This window comes from Aegilops tauschii, chromosome 6, assembly GCF_002575655.3.
Source record: "Aegilops tauschii subsp. strangulata cultivar AL8/78 chromosome 6, Aet v6.0, whole genome shotgun sequence".
NCBI classification, from domain to species: domain Eukaryota; kingdom Viridiplantae; phylum Streptophyta; class Magnoliopsida; order Poales; family Poaceae; genus Aegilops; species Aegilops tauschii.
The window spans coordinates 481,937,542-481,959,058 of NC_053040.3; the positions used below are offsets into that span (position 1 = coordinate 481,937,542).

The 21,517-nt window shown below is 43.8% G+C and overlaps 1 protein-coding gene across 1 annotated transcript; it reads right to left on the bottom strand.

The window, feature by feature from the left end:
- Positions 1–18,054: 18,054 nt before the first annotated feature.
- LOC109760073 (GDSL esterase/lipase At5g33370) lies at positions 18,055–19,861 on the bottom strand. The gene is made up of 3 exons (XM_020318912.4): positions 19,533–19,861; positions 19,291–19,418; positions 18,055–19,177 (listed from the first exon to the last, which is right to left on the bottom strand). Exons 1-3 carry the CDS (start codon positions 19,771–19,773, stop codon positions 18,428–18,430), a joined length of 1,119 nt encoding a protein of 372 aa, XP_020174501.1. The 5' UTR covers positions 19,774–19,861; the 3' UTR covers positions 18,055–18,427.
- Between the last annotated feature and the right edge of the window lie 1,656 nt (positions 19,862–21,517).

A 21,517-nucleotide genomic window follows, 5' to 3' on the forward strand; every position in this document is an offset into this window, starting at 1 on the left:
TACCCACTATGAAGGTAGTAACATATATAGTCTAGGGATATGTGTATGTTACTAGTGTACTACTCTCCATTGTGGCTAGTCTCATACTCCCTCCTTTCCGGTTTAGGCTGGTTGTAATGGTATTATCATAAGCGGTATCATGCATGCCAACTAGACTTTCTGGATGATGTGGCACACAAGAGAGGATGTGGTATATATCATGATACACTGTCATATTAAATGGTGTAATCCTACTTTGTGTGATGCATGACAATTAGTAAGGCAACCTAAGATGTTAACTTATGATACTATGCATTATGGAAGTAGTATCCTAGCTACACTATCATATATATCCATGATACTACTAGTATATTTTGTACTCCCCATTACAACCAGCCTTATAGGGCTCAATTCAAAAATCTCACAAACCAAGGTAGATGGTGAGTGGTGGAATATTTTTTGTAGTTTGCAAAAACATCCAATTAATGATTTTGTTTTCCTAAAAAAATTATGTTTTCCAATGTATTAATTGCAATACATGCATGCATATATAAAGTACATGCATTGATCAACTTTCTCTTAATACTTGCATGCAATGATTTAATGCACCTTAGAATCTGGACATGTGATGGTGAACAACCAAATTGAGCCCTATAAAATGGAAAAACTAAAATTTTGAGATAAGCCTATAAACCGGAAAGGAGGGAATATATATGCAAGATACTAGTATATGATCGGCAATACCTCTGTAATGCGCGCATGCATAGTATCATAAGTTAGTATCTTAGGTTCCTTATTAATTACCATGCATGACACAAAGTAGTACAACATTTAATATGATACGGTATCATGATATGATACCACATACCCTCTCTTTCATCATTTAACTATGTGCCACATCATCCAAAAAGTCTAGTTGGCATGCATCATACCGCTTGATACTCCCATATTACGACCAACCTTATTAGAGAGGCCATAGTGGGGGTATCATAGCCAGTATCATGCACCCGGGAATAGAAAATATGATGATGTGGCAAAGAAGCAGTAACATAGGTAGATACCGTAACATATATACATAATAAATGCTATACTACTTTGTGTCATGCATGGCCATAAATACGGTCATCTATGATATATACTCCCTCCGTAAACTAATATAAGAGCGTTTAGGTCACTATTTAGTAATCTAAACGCTCTTATATTAGTTTACAGAGGGAGCTAGTACTACTCTATGATACTATATATGCACTATGAAGGTACATACGTAGTATCATACACTACTATCATATGCATGATACTATATATATAGTATATGATACTCCCCACTATATAAGGTTGGCCATAGTGGTGGTATCATAGCCGACGATGTCATGCACTCAGAAATAGCAAGTATGCTGATGTGGCAAAGAATTAAATATATCTAAAGAGGGTTAGAGTAACATATAGTAGGTAGATACCGTATCATGTTAAATGCGATGCTAATTTAAGTCATGCATGGCAATAAATATGATCTATATATGATACTATGCTCTATGTATTATACTATGCGATATAATTAATTAAAGGTATATCATACACTAGTATCACATGTACTGTATATTCATGATACTAGTATATGACACTCTCCACTATACTCATGATTTCTTACCATGGAAAAAAATTAGAGGCGAAACGATGAACTCATGTTTTCATTCGAACAAAAATATGATATTAGGTAATGTAAATGTTTTCAAAGAGCACATGGTTCACTCACGAAAGCCGTGTGTCCACTAAACCATGGTCGATGCACCCCCCCCACCCCTCTGCCACGCGCGCGATCTAAGTCGTGCATTCTGATTGGCCAGAACCCAAGCCCCACGGATCGTACGTCTGCACCGTTGGATTCTCCTTGATCAAATGGCGATCCTCATCCCTTTCGACCACACATGTACATGTTTTCAAATAGCCCCTCCAAAAAAATGTTTTCAAATAGCACACGGTTCACACATGAAAGCCGTGTGCCTACCAAACCATGGCAGATGCCCCCCCTCGCTGTGCGTGTGATCTGAGTCATGTGTTCTGATTGGCCAGAACCCAAACCCCACGGATCGTACGTCTGCACCGTTGGATGCTCCTAGAACGAACGGCAATCCTCATCCCTTTCGACAGGAAATGCAGTCCGGCTAGGAATTGATTTATATGCCAACATGCACGGTAAATGCCAAAAAATGTCTTACATATAGCACACGAGACCTGAAATGCGCCAGCAAATCAAACCCGTGGTAAAATTGTGATTGGTTTACGTGCGAAAAATTTAGAGGCGAAACGATGAACTCATGTCTTCATTTCAAAATTAGTACGTCTTCATTTCAAACGAAATTATTCTGTTTGTGCACACGAGCGCTTAGAGGCAACCGTTTGCATAGGCCTTTCCGCGCGCGCGGCGACCGGGGATATTTTTCACCCTTTTCACCTAGGCCACCAACACCCCCCCCCCACCGTCCGCCCGCGTTTCACTCAACTAGTCCACCCAATCTCCTTCGCCAGCTCCCCCCTCCCCCAGATCCACAGCAGAACCCTCTCTGGCGCCGCCGTGCTCACCCTGGTCGTGTGCCCGCTCTTCGGCGTCAAGCCTACCTCCACTGCCGTTCACAACACACGGTGGCCCATGCCTCGCCGTCTTTATTTGCTCGCCAGCCACCCTCGAGCATATCGATGCAGTAACCCTCGCCTCTCCTGTGGTCCGGCCAGGTTTGCATTAAGAAGCCTGTTAGTTACTGCTCACCATCGCGGTGAGGCATATTTCCTCGCAATCCCTCTTCCAATTTTGTTCTGTATGTTCCCAAATTGGCTATAAAATAACAGAGAGCGTATATATGTTCATTATTTACCTTCCTTACTACATATAAGATGTATTTGTTCCTATAAGTTACTGCCTATTTACAGATCGCGGGTGCCCGAGTCACACAAACTTAACAAATTAGCCGTACATTTTCTAAATTATTGCATGACATGTTTAGAAAGCTTGATACCAAGTTGTTAGTTTTATGCTTATCATCCTTTTATGAGTTTCGCATGTGTTCTCTGTAGATGCTGAGTAGCAGCGACGTCACTCATTCAGGCCATGTATCTTCATATGATTCGGACAACCCTTGGTCTTCAGCAGATTGTGAGGGATCAAGTAGTCTTGAATGGGATAGAGCTGCAGCAATTACCCTTCCGGTCAGGACACGGAGGAACGCTCCAAGGAAGCCCACACACCAGCCTAAAGGTGTATATGAAGTAACCGAGATTGATTTAAAGTCCTGGGCTCCAACTAAACCAGATAAAGCATGCATGAGGTTCAGGAGTGTGTGTGGATTTGTTTGCAGGGCAAGGCTCAACATTAATCTACCGGGGTTTCGGAAGGCTGACACAGAAACACGGCGAAGGATAGTCCGGGAGATCATGGATCACTTCAACGTTCCAGAGCAGTGGAGAATGCAGGTGGAACACGCTGCACTGAAGAAGGCTAGGGATGCTTGGAGAAACTGGAAGCATGTGTTGTACAAGAAGTACTTGAGTGAAGGCAAGGACCCAATCCCCGCATACCCCCAAATTACAAAGGCAGACTGGGCAGAATTCAAAAGGGTCAGGGCAACTCTAGAGTTTGCTTAGAAGAGTTTCAAGCAATCGGAACTTCAGAAGAAGAACATACACCCCCACCGTATGGGTGTGGCAGGATATTACGGCATGAAACTGATATGGGAACAGGAGGACAAAGAAGCAGTAGCGGCGTGTGGGAATCCGGCCTTTAGTGAAATCAGGGGCGAACGCGCTAGAGACTACTTGCGGGCAGGTGCACAGAGGCGTGATGACGGAACTTATTACTTTGAAAACGCACGTGACGCCAAACTGTATGAAGTGATGGTAGAGGCTTCCAAGATCCCTGGAAGGTTCTACAGCAACTCGGGGCCATGTGACATTCTGTCCATTGCTCTGGACACAAAAGATCCCCCTGGTCGTGCAAGGGGTATAGGTGTTAATGTCCCGCACAAGAGGGCTTTCACACTCAGCAAAGAAGAGAGGCTCAGCATGAAAAAAACGAGGAGTGAAATGAAGAAAAATGCATTGTTTGAAAAGTTGAAGAAGGAGATTTATCCGGTTGTTCGAAAGGATGTTGAGGAGTCAATGATGATGTAGAAGACTCTAACACTGATAGATAGCCAGCAGATGGGAGGGGAGGCGGGCATGGATGATGTTGCTTATTGCGCGACAACACTGCACAAGAGTAGCTGTGCATCAGCTGACCCCAGCGACACTGAGACTGTAGCTGCTTGTGATGATGCTATATCTGATCTATCTGGAATAAAAGATAGACTGAAGGGCATGCTTACACATTATGAAGGTACATTAAAATGTGCAACAGCCTGGGTTTGCCCATCCTTCTTGGAAGATGGCCTCTTCTTGGACAATGTGCCATTGAAGCCGGGCTGTGTGAAGTGCTACGTGACTGAAGTAAAGCCTGGATTCAGTGAATTTGCCCTGAAGAATGTCCTAGGAGACTTCGATGAGCAAAGGACCTTGGGAGAAACACTGTTACATCACATCCAGTGGCCACGAAAGGAAATAGAGTTCATTGATGAGATTCCTGAAGCCCTGCCAAGAGCAACCACTGTCGCCCCTCAACCGGTGACGCTCTCCTTGCCACAGCAGCTCTCGCGGGCTAATGCATCAACCTGTGATCAGCCGAACCGACTCTGTGGCGTATAGGCCATGTCATCCTCCGCCCCAAAGCAGCCAGTGGCAAGGCCTACAACTGCTGATGATGCACCACCGGTTCAGATGCCGGCCGCTGAAGCAGCAGGGGGAGACCCAGCTGCAGCACATGCTCAGCAGACCAACCTGGTGGAACAGACTGCTAAGCAGTCTGATGCTTCGGAACCGCCTGCTAAGCGGTCTGTAAGTCCAGAACCGACTGCTCATCAGTCTGTCGGTCCGCAGGCGCGTGATCAGCATACCAATGCGTCAGCACTTCCTGCTCAGCAAACCAACGCGTTAGCACGGCCTCCTGAGCACACCGACAAGTTGGCACCACCTGCGCAGAAACCCGACATAGCTTCAACGCATGGTCAGCAGTCTGATGCCTCTGCTCCTACAGCCCAGCAATTCGTCACAGCAGCACCGCCAGCTCAGCGGTCCGGCATAGATAAATAGTCTGCTAAGAAGTCCGTCTAAGCTTCACCATCTGCTCGGCAGTCTACCGTGCAGGCAACCAGACGTTCTGCCAGAAATGCTTCAAGTACCAAGAAGGAAGTGGCCAAAAAGTCTACACCCATGACCACGAGCAAGCGCAGCGGGAAAGTGAAGAGGAAAGAGAACGATTGCCTCTTACTTAAAGCACTAGTAATATTATTTCTGACGCCATGGATGATGAAGGAGTAGAATTGTTGCTTGCTAAAAGAAAAGCAGACGTACTTGAAGCACACAATTACGTCCATGGCCATCCATTTCTTGTTGGCGTATACTTTGATGAGTGCAGCTCCAGTTGCCGCGAGTTACATGAATATTGCATGGATCAAATGTCAGAAGGTCATCACCATTTTCTAGTCCACTACAACAGAGATCATTTCCGACACGATGTTGGTTCCATCATTGTGAGTTTCGAGGACTTACATCTCTTCTTCAACTTCAACGTGCTCGTTGCCACTCTTATTAGATGCGTGATTTTGTAAGTACTTAACAAACTCTGATCAACTTCTCCATACAAGGCTATAAATGATAAACAATTCACTACATTTTATTCCTCTCAGGGGATTGAACGCGCAGAGAAGACAAAGTGAGAGTGTGTATTTCATAGATCCTGCATTAGCAAATGGCACAACATACATGAAAAGGACCGACGGGACTGGGCCGTTAACACGATCGTCCGTATCTTCGAAAACACGTCCCATGCATGCAGAATCATTTCTCTCGCCATATCATGAACGGTAAGTCAAGTAAACAACCACGCATACACTGATTGTCTTTCAGATTTCAACATCATTCGTAAGTTCATGGCTTTCTTAATATGTAGCAATCACTGGATATTGGTATTCATTGTTCCAAACAAGAACACAGTTTACTACATCGATTCTCTCAGAGAGACAACAAACGCTCAGGATCTGACGCATCTTCAGCAATTCTTGGATAGGTATTGAATTCTATGATGTTGAAATTAATTTGCATTCATATCTGGTTCAATAATTGATGTTGTCAAAATTCATTATCATTTGCAGTGTGCTCGCATTGTGGCTAACTAAACCAGGGAACCTGTTCAAGAGGAAATTACCTCTGCAGCACGAGATCGTTTCTCCGGTAACACACCGAAATCCATTATTTTCGGAAAATTTATCCAACAGTCTGCAAATGTCTTTCCTTACGCTAGTCAAATGTTCAAGCTTCTAAATAAACCTCTTTATATTTTTTTCCAAACAAAAAATAATACATCTAACACCGGTTAGGTTGTTCCTAACAGGACACATACATGACTAATTTTGTACAAAAAATTTCAGTGTCCTCAGCAAGAAACAGGGACCAACCTTTGTGGATACTATGTTTGCAGACACATGATCTCCATCTGCAAATCTGCTGATAGTTGTGACGATCCTCGCGAATTAGCACCTGTAAGTCTATCTTAATTAATATCTTCTACTCCACTCAAATGGCACATTCTGATCTTAAAAATACTGCAGCTCATCTTAAAACCGAGGATCCCTGAACCGCTCCCGGCTGGTGAATTGTTGATGGTTCAGAGATTTATCAACGACTTCTTCTGGATCACTACATCAATCCCACTAGTGATAATGAAGATTTCAGCATGCTTTCTCCTGAAACATTGAGTAAGAGTTAGCCGCTAAACATATAACGCATCTATCCATTGTTTTCCATCTGATGAGGTCTTCGTATTTCGTACACTATGATTAATTATGTAATGCATATATGTGTGGACAAATCATTGGAATTTAGCTACCATATGTTCAATTGCAATTGTTGCGAAATCTGATGAATGTTCTTCCTGTGGACACTATTTGTTCAATTGAATATTGTGGCGAATTTTCTTTTTGCGTGCCGATTCAAAATGGGATATTTTTTTATTTGTTCAATTGAATATTGTGGCGAATTTTATTTTTGTGTGCCGATTCAAAATGGGGTATTTTTTGTTTTAACCTGGCAATTGCTCCGCACACGGTTCAATTAAATGAGTGTGTGCGATCCACAACGGAAAGCATACGTCAATCGTAGCGGAACCGTCGGTGATACACAGCAGATCGCAAACGATTTGCAGCGCTACTACATGTGTGTAGGTTCTCCGGAACCATATGTGATATCGCGTTATCGCACACGAGAAGTGGGAGTAAACCGTGCCCAATGCAAAATACAGTCCCAGTCATAATTTTTTCAGGAAACGTGTGGGATCCCAAACGAAAAGCACACGTCACTCTTGCGCCAACAGTCAGTCATACCTAACAAATCACAAATGGTCTGCAGCACTTGTATGTGTGCGAAGGGGCTCCTGGACCGTTAGTGATAGAACATTATCACAGACTATAATTGTTGGAAAACGTGTGCGATGGAGTCTAGCATGGCAGATGGGTTACGCAAAAAACTCGTGTGCGATAGGGCACAAATCGCACACAGTACATATGTTGGCCCATGTGCCTTACATACTGTTTCCCAAATAGTTCGTTATGACAGACCGTATGGTTTCACTGCGTCACTAGAAACGCTTAATTTCCGATACCACACGTGCGAAAGAATTTAGTGTGTGATGCATTGCACACGATTACATTTTGGAAGGCCTCTGGATCACTGCTCCATATCCCCGATGGTTTTTGGGTCGGGTGGGAAGGACACCCTATCGCACCACACTCACTTGGCGACGGTTCCAAATGCTGTCGCGGAAAGGGGTTAAAAACCGTTTGTTTAGGACCAACGCGCACCAGTGAATTAAGCTTGGGGATGCTGATACATCTCCAGCATATCTATAATTTATGAAGTATTCATGTTGTTATATTATCATTCTTGGATGTTTTACAATAATTTTATAGCAACTTTATATCATTTTTTGGGACTAACCTATTGACCAAGTGCCTAGTGCCAGTTGTTGTTTTTTGCTTGTTTTTTACATCGCAGGAAATCGATATCAAACGGAGTCCAAACACCGCGAAACTTTTTGTGGTTTTTTTATGGACCAGAAGACATCCAGTGGGCCAAAGAAGCACCTGGGGGTGCCCTGAGGGGGGCACAACCCACCAGGGCGTGCCAGGGGGCCCAAGAGCGCCCAGGTGGGTTGTGCCCACCACAGTGGCCTCCCGCACCCCCTCTTTGCCCTATAAATCACCAAATATTCCAAAAACCCTCGGGGTTAACCTAGATCATAAGTTCCACCGTCACATCTGTAGCCACCGAAAACCAATCTAGACCCCGTTCCGGCACCCTGTCGGATGGGGGAATCATCACCGGTGGCCATCTTCATCATCCCGGTGGCCACCACGACGAGGAGGGAGTAGTCCACCCTTGGGGCTGAGGGTTTGTACCAGTAGCTATAAGTTTAATCTCTCTCTCTCTTGTGTGCTTGAGATGTCACGATCTTGATGTATCGCGGGCTTTGTTAATATAGTTGGATCATATGGTGTTTTCCCCTCTCTATCTTGTTGTGATGAATTGAGTTTTCCCTTTGAGATTTTGTTTTATCGGATTGAATACTTTCATGGATTTGAGAGCACTTGATATATGTCTTGCATATGAATTCTCGTGGTGACAATGGGGTATCATATGGATTCACTTGATATGTGTTTTGGCACTCAACTCACGGATTCCCGAGGTGACATTAGGGTAATCTATGCATAGGGGTTGATGCACGTTCTTGTCTTTGTTTCTCTGGTAGAAATCTTGAGGCTCTCTTTGAAGTTCTTTGTGTTGGATTGAATATTATAAATCTGAATTTGCTTTGGTGTTATTTTAGTACAAACTCTTGGTTAGATCGATTGGAAAGAATGGCTTTGAGGTGGTTTCGTACCCTACAAACAATTATGTGCTATGTTCTCCGCTAGTAGGAACTTTGGAGTTATTCTTTATCGCACGTTGAGTGATGGTTATATGATCCAATTATATTAGCACTGTTGAGAGATTGCACTAGCGAAAGTACGGACCCTAGGCCTTATTTTCAAGCATTGCAATACCATTTGTGCACACTTTTATCGATTGCTACCTTGCTGTTTTTATTTATTCAGGTTATAAAAATATATTTCTACCATCCATATTACACTTTTATCACCATCTCTTCGCTGAACTAGTGCACCTATACAATTTGCCATTGTATTGGGTGTGTTGGGGACACAATAGATTTCTTGTATTTGGTTGCAGGGTCGTTTGAGAGAGACTATCTTCATCCTACACCTCCCACAGATTGATAAACCTTAGGTCATCCCCTTGAGAAAAATTGCTACTGTCCTACAAAACTCTGCGCTTGGAGGCCCAACACGTGTCTATAAGAATAAAGTTGCGTAGTAGACATCAACCACCTTAGGTGGTGGTGGTGGTGGTGTACAAAGCCCATGTATTTCTTCAATACGAGGTAAATTTTTGACATCCTTAGCCTTAATACCTTTTTCCTTCATAGATTTCTTTGCCACTTGCATATCTTCAGGACTGAGATATAAGATACCCCTCTTCTTCGGAGTAGGTTTAGGCGGTGGTTAGGGAAGAGTCCAATCATCATAATTTTTCAATATGTTATTCAATAATTCTTCAGCTTGTCCAATAGTTCATTCCCTGAAAAGGCAACCAGCACAACTATCTAGGAAATCCCTAGAAGCATCGGTTAGTCCATTATAGAAGATATCAAGTATTTTGTTTTTCTTAAGAGGATGATCAGGCAAAGCATTAAGTAATTGGAGAAGCCCCCCCCCCCCCCGCAAGCTTGTCTCTTATGAACAGGAAAATGTTTTTCAGAGAAGTAATAAATCATATCCTGGGGATTACGCACACAACCAGGAGCAAGAGTATTATACCAAGTTTTAGCATCACCCTTTAATGAGAACAGAAATAATTTGAGAATTTAATAGTAGCGAATTTTCTCATCATGAGCAAAAAGGGTGGCTATGTCATTCAACTTAGTAAGATGTGTCACAACAGTTTCAGTTTCATAACCATGGAAAGGATCAGATTCAACCAAAGTAATTAACTCTGGGTCGACAGAGAATTCATAATCCTTATCATCAACAAAGATAGGTGTAGCAAACTTAGGATCACATTTCATTCTAGCGTTCAAAGATTTCTCTTTCAGTTTGCATAATAATTTCTTAAGATCATCTCTATCTTTGCAAGCAAGAACATCTCTAGTTATCTCCTCATCCATAACATGACCTTCCGGTACCTTTAGCAATTCATATAGGAGAACTAGTTCTAATAGGTGTTTCAAGATTTTCAGTTTCAAGCTCTTCATCAGTTTCAACAATTTCAGTAGTTTCAGCATTCTCAAAAGCTTTAGTTCTAGCAAGTTGTTTATCAACAAATTCACCTAGTGGCACATTATCATCAAGCAAGGTACTAACATCATCATAAATATAATTCACAGCAGAGGTAGCATCATCAATAACTTTCAACATATCAGGATTAATTGCATGCGGTGGTGTTGCAAGTTTACTTATAATAGAAGGTGAATCAAGTGCAGAGCTAGATGGCAAGTCCTTACCTTCCCTCGTCTTGGAGGGGAAAATCTTAGTCTTAGCGTCCTTCAGAATCTTCATAGTGATAATTTGATAATAATTCCAAGTGACTCCACAAATATAGGTATGCTCCCCGGCTGGCGCTAGAAAAAGGTCTTGATAACCCACAAGTATAAGGGATTGCAAAAGTTTTCATGGGTAGAGTATTCAGCCCAAATTTATTGATTCGATACAAGGGGAGCCAAAGAATATTTGCAACTATTAGCAGCTGAGTTGTCGATTCAACCACACCTGGAGATTAATTATCTGCAGCAAAGTGATTAGTAGCAAAGTAGTATGATAGTTTTGATAGTAGTAACAACAGCAATAGTAACGATAACAGTGATAGCAATGATTTTGTAGCAAGTGTAATAGTAACAGCTGCAGCAGTAACCTAGCAGAAACAATATAAGAGAAATTCGTAGGCATTGGATCGGTGGATTCGTTGGATGATATTCATCATATAACAGTCATAACCTAGGGTGATACGGCACTAGCTCCAGTTCATAAATATAATGTAGGCATGTATTCCGTAAATAGTCATATGTGCTTATGGAAAGAACTTGCATGGCATCTTTTGTCCTACCCTCCCGTGGCAGTGGGGTCATGTTGGAAACTAAGGGATATTAAGGCCTCCTTTTAATAGAGAACCAGAACAAAGCATTAACACATAGTGAATACATGAACTCCTCAAACTACGGTCATCACCGAGAAGTGTCCCGACTATTGTCACTCCCGGGTTGCCGAATCATAACACGTAGTAGGTGACTATAACTTGAAAGATCGGGTCTAGAACATAGATATAATTAATGGTGATAACATAAACGGTTCAGATATGAAATCATGGCACCCGGGCCCAAAGTGACAAGCATTAAGCATGGCAAAGTCATAGCAACATCAATCTCAGAATATAATGGATACTAGGGATCAAGCCCTAACAAAACTAACTCGATTACATGATGAATATCATCCAACTCCTCACCGACCAGCGAGCCTACGAAGGAATTACTCACTCCCGGTGGGGAGCATCATGGAATTGGCGATGGAGAAGGGTTGGTGATGACGAACATCGATGATCCCCCTCTCCGGAGCCCCAAACAGACTCCAGATCTGGCCTCCCGATGAAGAACAAGAGGTGGCGGTGGCTCCGTCTCATGAAATGCGTTAATTCTTTTTCCCTGATTTTTTCTGGAAATATGTGATTCTATAGTATCATGGTTGGAGTCTGCGGGGCGGCCAGTTGGGGACAACCCACCTGGGCGCGCCTCGCAAAGTTTCGTTCCAATCCGAGAACTTTTATTTCTGCACAAAAACAACACCATGGTAGTTCTGCTGAAAACAGCGTCAGTCCAGGTTAGTTTCATTCAAATCACGCAAGTTAGAGTCCAAAACAAGAGGAAAAGCGTTTGGAAAAGTAGATACAACGGAGACGTATCATTGCTCTCGGGTCATAGGTTGCCAAGCGAAGCCCCCCCAGAGTTTGAACCTTAGTTCTTGGAGAGTTCTTGGATGTAGCTCCGAGACTCCAACAATATCAATACACATAATTCAAGTTTAGAACTTGATAGACCCTTTAAAAGACTTAAGGTCTAAAGTGTAGTGATGGATCTATAAATTGACAAAGATAAAAAATGTTTTATAATGTTTGGCTTGTTGCAAATAGTTCATGACAAGATCTAGGAGTTGATTATGACGAGATTGTCTCATCATAATAATACTTAAAGTTAGTTCAGATTAAACTAGCAATTAATAAATATTTCAGTTATGAGAAAGAACAAATGGATGTCAAAATGATTCCAATGAGGTGGAAATAGACCAAGGATGTATATTTTATACGGTCCAAGGTATTTTTCTCGATCCAGAGGATGCTAGTAAATGTCCAAACTTCAAGAGATCCAGTAATGATCTGAAGCAAGCATAGTCGACTTGGAATCTTTGTTTTGATGATTTGATCAAATAATATGATTTCATCGATAGGAACAAAGATGCTTGTATTTACAAGAAAGTAAGTGGGAGCATGATAATATTTCTAAACACTGTGTGTACATGACACACTATTGATTGGAAATTATATAAATTTCTTAACACGGATTAAGACTTTATTAAAAATAGTTTTTCAGTAAAGTACTTAGGAAATATAGTCCTTGTAATAGACATAATAATCTATGGAGATAGTAGTGTCTAATCGGGCATAGCCAAAATACATATTGACAAAAGTACTAAAGTAGTTTAGTATGAAAAATGTCAAGAAGAGTTTTCTTGTCAAAGTCACATGGAAGGAGTTCTTAGCAAGAATCGGTATCTTGAAATACGGATGAGTGAAATACATGATTTCAATCATACTTGTGTTAATTCCATGGTATGTAAATAACCAGATATGTCCAAGTACTCCAAGTAAGTTGTGAGTAAAGTTACCAGAATGGTAAATATGTTGATCATAGGACAACGGTGAAAATATCGTTAAGTATTAACGACATGTTTCTCGCATATGGAGAGAATGAAGAGAGTGTTGTAATGAGTTACATCAATACATGCTTGATGTAAGTAGTACATCGACAAAAAAAATCTTCAATTGGTGCTCCAAGCAAATTTCAATTTAAATGATTTATGGTGGCACAGTAAATTGGAATTGGTCCAAGAAAGTTACTCTGGTGAATTCTATAACAGAAAGTTAAGTATATTGTTGCTTTAGAAGCAACAATAGAGGGTGATAAATCAAAGGTTCACTTACGAACTTGGTATGGTTTCTAGATGATTGTGCAAAAAGAACATTGTTCTCATATAGTGGTTCAGTAGCTCAATCTAAGGAATCAAAGGTCTTACCGATGATTCAATATATACTAAGCTTGTTTCACACAAATTAAAAATGTATATGAAAGCATGATGGATGCAATGAAATGCAAATGATACACATGGATCTGAAGTTGTCAGATTCGATATGACAAAATCTATACCACAAGCAAAGCATGGACTGACACCGGATTGCCATTGGTGTCAAAGTTAAAAGTGCAAACTAGATTATTGGCTCTAGCGCAAGTGGGAGACTGTTGAAAATATGCCCTAGAGGAAACAATATTTGTATTATTGTATTTCCATATTCATACCTAAGAGTTTATATTCTATGCTATAACTGCTATATGCACGTGTGGAATGATAAATGGTATATAAAAGATTGCTAGTCTTGCCTCTAAGACTAGCTCAAGTGTTGTTGGTGTCTGGATCTTAGGATATCGTTAACGATAGTCCTAAAACAACACTGAGATTATGACGTTGGAAGAACGATCATATTGAATCGACGCAATCTTGTTTGTTATGAATTGATTTAATATCGTATAAATTCAATTATAATAACACGGAATGTTAATGCGTGAGAGTATCGTGGTCACTTCTTACCATACTATGGGCTTTGGAGTTGCTCAAACGTCATCTATAACACGGTGATCATAATGATGACTTGCAGGTTCATCGGAAAGTTTGACAAGTGGCCAGATAGCTCGAGAGTGGGATTTGCTCCTCCGAAGATGGAGAGATATTCTTATGGCCTTCTTGGTCTGATGGCATAAATCATCGTCTGGCTAGACACAAGTGACTATATCACGGGGATATGCCGGAACACAATAACGAGAAAGAAGAACAAAACCAGTAATGAGGATTTCGGTATAGTGATCATGGTGATAACTCATGAGGACACTGATACATCTTGGGTTTTGTCAAGTATCGCTAAGCGAAGGGAACATCACATGATAACCAATGGTTCACTCGAATATCATTCGTGTGCTCATAGGGATCGATACGGACATCCACGGTCCCGCTCTTGGTCATTAAATGAACAGTTTCGTTCATGTCTGTGAGTTACCTAACCTATGGCGTCACAAGCTTAAGGACATCACAATATGATGAGTGTTTAGTAGGACAAGAGTGATGAGAATATATTTGTGGAGTTGTTTCATTAATATTCGGAATAGTTCCGAGAGGATCCGGAAGCGTTTCGGGGTCACCAGAAGGGTTTCGGGGAATATCGGGTATTACCAATATTATATACATAGGTGAAAATGTTTCTAGAGATGTTAAAATATATATAAAATGGTCTAGAAGTACTCAGAATAGTTTATATTTAATTTAAATATGAACGGGCCTTAAAAGGCCAAGAGGTGGAAGCCAACTTGGGCCACGAAGGCCCGAGTGGAGGAGGCGCCCCCCTCCCTCTCTTTCCTTGTGGGGGGGGGGATCCCCCCTTTGGATGGCGCCCCAAGGAGACTTCCCTCCTTGGGTGCAGCCCTCCTCTTCCCCACTAACCTATATATACTTGAGGTATTGGCCATAATTGAATACACAAGTTTTGCAGCCTCCTTTAGTTCTTCTAGTTCATGTTCTAATTGGTCCTAGTTGACTAATTAGAGCGTGGCTAATCATCTTGTCCTCATAATTAGAAGCTCAGTGTGGTTCTAATCTCTTCCCTCTAAATCTCCGGCGACGATTAGCTCTAGACGGCGAAGCGTTGCCGGATCGTGAAGGTTGCATGCTTGCAACCAAGTAGAGAGGTTGTGCTTTCGTTCTTCAGTTCGAGGAAATGCTCATGGGCGATACAAGGGATCGTTCATCTACGGTTCGAGGGACTGCAAGTATGACCTACACCGACACGTTCTTCTTCCGCTGCAAATCAGTGATGGTAACGATCGTGATCCCAACCCATTATACATCTTCATATTGATCTTGGGTGACCGTAGGCATGATTTTTTTTCTACCACGTTTCCCAACACCTCTCTTATATATCGACCGTATATGGTGGACACTCCCTCACTGATATTTCGATCATCGGTGATGGAATCATCCTGCCTTCCCTCATGCATTACCAAGGTCTATCACTGAGGAGAAGAGGAGGAAGCGACCCCCATGACAATAGTCGGGATTCTTCCTCTCTGATATTTCGACCATATATTGTGGACACTCCCTCACTGATGTTTCGACTGCCAGTGATGGTGGCTTCCCCCCTACTCTCATGCATTACCAATGTATATCACGAGAAGAAGAGGAGGAAATGACCCCCACGACAACAGTTAGGATCCTTCCTTCAAGAATAGATAGAAAGTCACACAAGGAGCCCTGACATACTCCAAGTCAACCCTAAGAAGTAGTCAATTAGCAATACATATATCAAGTAATGACATAAAAATGGTCTATGTTTTGCCGGAATGCCGTTTAATTCCCGTTTCGTCAAATCCCACGCGCTCGATATGTCCTATTTTCTAGCACAAGTCATGCCAAAATTCACGAAATTTTTTGGCATGACCTTTGGTAAAAATAGGACATATCGAGCGCCTGAAATTGCCAGAATGAAAATGAGTCAACATGCCAGCAAAGCATAGGCCAATCGGATTTGTTCCCTGCAAAATGGATCCATGCATCCATTTTTTTGGCTTTTTCCAAAATGAAACAAAAGTGCATCAATCAATAATGCATCCATCCATCTAACAAGCATGCATCCATCTACAGATATATTAAAAAACTAAACCTAAAACTAAACAGAGAGGAGAGGGACGTGATCACGGTGGCGGGGCAGGGCCGAGCGGGAGAGGGAGACGCAACACAAGAAAGCCTGCATATTCCACCGAGTGAAAAAAATGATCATCAAATCACATATAACATTCTTTGATGACAAAGTGATAATGACATAAAGATAATTCTCTTTTGCTGAATTGGATTACCTCCTTGCCCTAGATGGCTTGTACTCTATAATTAAGTAAATATGTATGGTTGTACATAGGTAATAGTGTTAGTTGTTTTTACTTTTAAGTTCTGATAAACTTTTGTATTTGTGGGGTTTTGATTATGAATAAAGTACTGTGGCGCTGTTGCCTCACAGTTTCCAGTCAAAAGAGACATAAAGATAATTCGCAATATAATTGGTAACAACATTTTTATATTTTATTCGATACCTAAAATATTTAAAGGTATTTGGTTAATGTAAATACGTAATTTTTTCATATTTTATTCAAAACCTAAAACATCTTTGTATTCAAAAAACTTATTCGATGCCTAAAATTTTCTATTCTATTACTATATTTGTTTACTGAAAATTAATATTCTATTACTAAATTTTTTACAGAAAATTTTCCGTTCTATTACTAGTTTTATATTTTTAGTGTATACTAGTTTTTATATTTTCTACTCTATTTCTAAGTTTTCTATTCTATTACTAGGTATAGGAGACAGGAGGAGGAGGGAAGAAGGCGGCCATAGGAGGGTGGCGGGAGGAAGAGGGAGGGAGGAGACAGGAGGAGGAGGATCGATGGCGGCCGGAGATAGGAGGAGGAGGGAGGAGGGCGGCAGGAGGAAGATGGAGAGAGATACCTCGGGGGCGACTGCGGTGGCGGTGGGCGAGGGCAACGGCGATGGCAATGGCGGGCGGCAACGACGGCCATGAGATGAAGCGACATCAGAGTGAAGAAGTGAGAGTGAGGAGGAAAGGGACGACGGAGAGAGGATAAGCGGAGCTTAGCAGTAGCGCGGAGTGTAGGACCGTGCTACTGCTAAGGCAGCTACCTATAGCGCCTGTCTGGTGGCCCGCGCTGTTGCTATGTGGGGCCCACCACCTGGCGCGGTGTATAAATAGCAACAAGGCGGGTTACACGGCCCACACTTCTGCTGCTTTAATAGTTGCAGCGTGGGTCCTAGAGAGCACCCTGCTACTATATGTCCTGCCCCGGGGTATCGTTGGACCCTCTTAGTAGTAGCGCAGGATTGGCAAGCCTACGCTGCTACTACTTGTTATTTGTAGCTTGGTATTAATCCCCGCGTTGCTACTAAGTAACAATAGTGGGGGATCCTACCCAGCATTGTTGTTAAGTGTCTATCTATAGGGTTTTCCCTGGTAGTGATGCATCCTTATGTTGCTTCTATTCCATATGTTGTGTTATGTGTTGCTAATGTTGCTTGTTGAAATCTTGCTCTTCTGTCTTGGTAGATGAAGTGGATGTCATGTATTTAGGGAGGACTCCGGGAATCTATGGTTCATGGCAGACATTGCCATGAACAGGTGAACGGTTACAAGAAAAGTTTCTATAGAGGATTTGTGACTAGAGAGGAGGGAGAGGATTAGTAGTACAAGTTCGTGCTCTAAGAGAAGAGCAATCATGAAAGGCAAGGGTGCATGTCAGATTGGGTTAAGTGAGCTGAAGAACTTCATAATTTTCGTCCATTTTATTGTAGTTTTGTTGTGTTGTAACATGCAGTAAAAGCATTGATTTGAGTGGTAGCTGGTAAGCTCACCACATCGGGGTGCAAGGTAATCACATCAGACACAAGGTGTGCAACCAAACAAAGCATATAGTCGAAAATTATAAAACGCGGGCAACCAAACAAGATGTAAAACATGGGCCAGATATGCAAGGGGCCAAAAATCGATTCAGACAATGAAACTAGCTATACTGAACAATCGAGAATCTTGATCATATCCAGGATTCAATTATCACCCACCCGGCTGTACTAGATACACGACACGTACACGGATATGACACCACAAGTACCTCGATGGTAACCATGGATTTATCTGCTGGCTAAGCTAGCTGAGCACGTATCACAAAACTAGCTAGAACCTCAACCTGACACACTAGCTGAAATAACGTACACGTACTTACTGAATATATTATTAACGTCTTGTTTGACAAAATCAAGAAGGCCAGGTATGAAAAAGCATAAGCAATCGAACTGCAAATGATCGAGGCTGAACCATCGATCTTCTAGTCGTGGAGGTGGCGGTCGAGATGGAGGATGGTGGAGAGGTTCATGGGGGAGATGTAGTCCGTGGAGCCGGTGAGGTAGTTCTGGGCGATGAGGCGGTTGGCGCGCTCCGTGGGGTGGAAGGCGTCCCAGAACACGTACTCGTCGCGGTTGGCGCACAGGCTGGACACCATGGTGCAGATGCCGATGCCGTTGAACCTCCCCTGGCCGCAGCACGCCTCCTTGGCCGTGACGAAGCCGTACGCCTTGGGGTCGGCGATGAAGTCGTCGTGCATGCGCCGCGTGTTCACGGCCACGAACACCGCTCCATTACCGCCGCCGGAGCCGACCTCGGCGTTGAGCTCGTTCAGCATGGCCTCCATCTGCGGGTTGTAGGCCTCGGACGCGCGCTGCAGCTCTGGGTCGCAGCTGCCGTCGAGGCTGTGCATGGCGAGCTCGGCGGGCACGCAGCCGATGGGGCCCACGCCGGTGACGAGGATGCGGCGCGCGCCGAGGCCGTGGATGCGGCGGAGAACCTGCTTGTACTCGGACAAAATGTACTTGATGTAGTCCGGCAGGGAGAACTCCCGGGAGCGCGCCGAGTAGGGCACCAGGTAGTAGTTGTTGACGAAGTCGTTGCCGCCGAGGGTGATGAGCGTCAGCGCGCCGCCGACCACCCGCGCCGCCCGCTCCGGGCCGTACAGCTTGGCGAGACGGTGCTTGTACTGCTCGAAGTAGGTGAGCTGCTTCGAGATCCGGATGATGTTGGCCTGCACGAGCACGATGATGCACGGAGCATCGATTCATTAGATGTACAGTAGAGTTAATTATTGAATGAAGTGTGCATTGATGAAACGATGGATCGGTGGAAGGAAGCACGTACGAACTGGATGCCGGTGTCGTTGAGGATCCCGATGCCGGCGGAGGCGAAGTTGGCGCCGACGAGCAGGTTCTGGCCGTCCAGCTCCGGGCTCAGGTACGGCAGCACCGGCACGGAGCCTATCTGCTCGCCTGCGTGCAACATCGTTAATTAAATCAATCAGTTGGTCTTAAAATCTGCACAAACGGCTGGTGAACGGTGTGAAGTGTATGTGTATCCATGCATGCATGAGCTCGCTACTCAACTGATGAGGTCGACGACGTTCTTGCCGTTGGAGAAGCGCCCGGTGGCGCGGTGGTCCGGGGTGTCGATGCCGTAGGGCCACGAGTCGGCGCGCGCCGACGTCAGGAGGTAGTTGTTGTTGCCGTTGTCCACCAGCGAGTCGCCGAAGATGAAGAAGGCCCGGGCCGCGCTCGCCGCCGGCAGGGCTGGGAGCACGCAGAGCGCGAGGGCGAGAAGGGCCACTTGCCACGAGGAGGCCGCCATTGCTGCTAGCGCTCCACTCACTCACCTGCCAGTTGCCACTGAGAGTAAGATGTTGTAGCTAGTGTATGCGTGTACACTTGGTGGATGCACTGAATCGTTGCGTGCAGTCACCATTTATAGAGCATCTATCATTCTAGCACTTGTGCATCTAGTGAGTGGCCTCTTCCTTGGATCATGTCGTCGTCGCCGGAATTTACTCCGCGTGGCCCGGTACGACGTGCGGTTGGTGCACTGCTGTGCTGGTCACAGTGCCTGCGCATGGACCTTTAATTCTCCGGTAATTATGTCCCGTGGTTTACAGTAATTCCTTGCCAGTTTTGGGGTTTGGTTGGTGTGGGCTAGTCCTGGCCATCTCAGGCCCGGCCCTAAAATCCAGGGCCTAGGCCCGATGGGCTTGCCCATGGGCCGGGCTTAGGCCTGAGTTTTGAGCCCACCAGCAGGGCCTGGACGGGCTTGGGCTTGGCATATTGGCATTTTAAGGAAGAGGCCCGGCCCACGGCCCTAAGCCCTAAGGGCTTTTCAGGGCTTTTTACCAGATGGGCCGGGCTTGGGCTTGAGAAGTAGGCCCGATGGTAGGGCCTGGGCCTCAGTTTTCTGCCATGGGCTTTTTCAGGCCCGGCCCATGGCCAGATATAGTGTGGGCATTTTCAGATGTGCATTGGATCTTTGCACGTTGTTTCACATGAATGATGAGCCAAAAGCAGGGTTGGAATTGGTTTCTTATTAGGGTGCCCTGGGGATACTTCAATGTTCATCAAAACTAGGGAGATATTTCAATGTTCAGTACCAAGCACACACGCAGCTCTGTTCAACTACGTGTGGAACGATTTGCAGTACCCTAGGGGTGAATGAATTCCGATCTATCCGAATATCTGCACACCAGATGGATCTTAGTGCAGCTAGTACTCGTCATCAAGTCGAACTGCAGTAAAATAAAGGGAAATGAAATGGCCCTGCGTTTCAGTTATAGAAAGTCAAAGCGCTTATGAATTTCAGACAGAGTACTCTGGAGTGGAGCGAGCGACTGAAGAGCAAGATGATGTCAGATGGATCCATTTCATAAGGTTGTTTCTTCATTCACGGTGACCTAAGGCAACTTGTTATTCATTGAAGAGGGCAGTTGGATCTATCTAACATCTACGCAATGACGCCTAGAGTGACCTAAGGCAACTTGTTATTCAGGTGAGCTGTATGCAGTAGCAGTAGCAGTAGTAGTAGCTGCTATAACCTTCCCAGTGAGAAGCAGAGCTTGCAACAGCCCACATGCACTTTGATCACTAGAGCGTGGTTCGTACTAACAAGTAACAACCCAACCTAACAATGTTCAAATCAGCCACTAACAAGCAAGTGATATGACATCTGTTCTGTCCATGCCTTTCTTCCCACACTAATAAAAGTAAAGCCCTAATCTACACCAGTTGTGTAGCCATTGCAGTGCACCATGAGCTTGTCAGTTATGCTCCGTTACTTAACCAAATGGGCAGCACAATGCAAGCGCCATCAATGGTGATCAACCAACGGCAGGCTGGGAACCACCTCCATGGACTCGATCGGCCATTCGACCGCCTCATCATATAATTGCCTGTCTCCTCCTCCAGGCTCTAGCTTAGCCAGGGATGATGGTTCAGGAAGCTTCACAGTGGAAGTGGAACCCCATCCATATAGTATATGTAAAATTTGGATAGATCTGTGCCCAAGCAGTACTGCATTGCAGTGGTACAATGCCGTAGGCAGGGGCCCAATC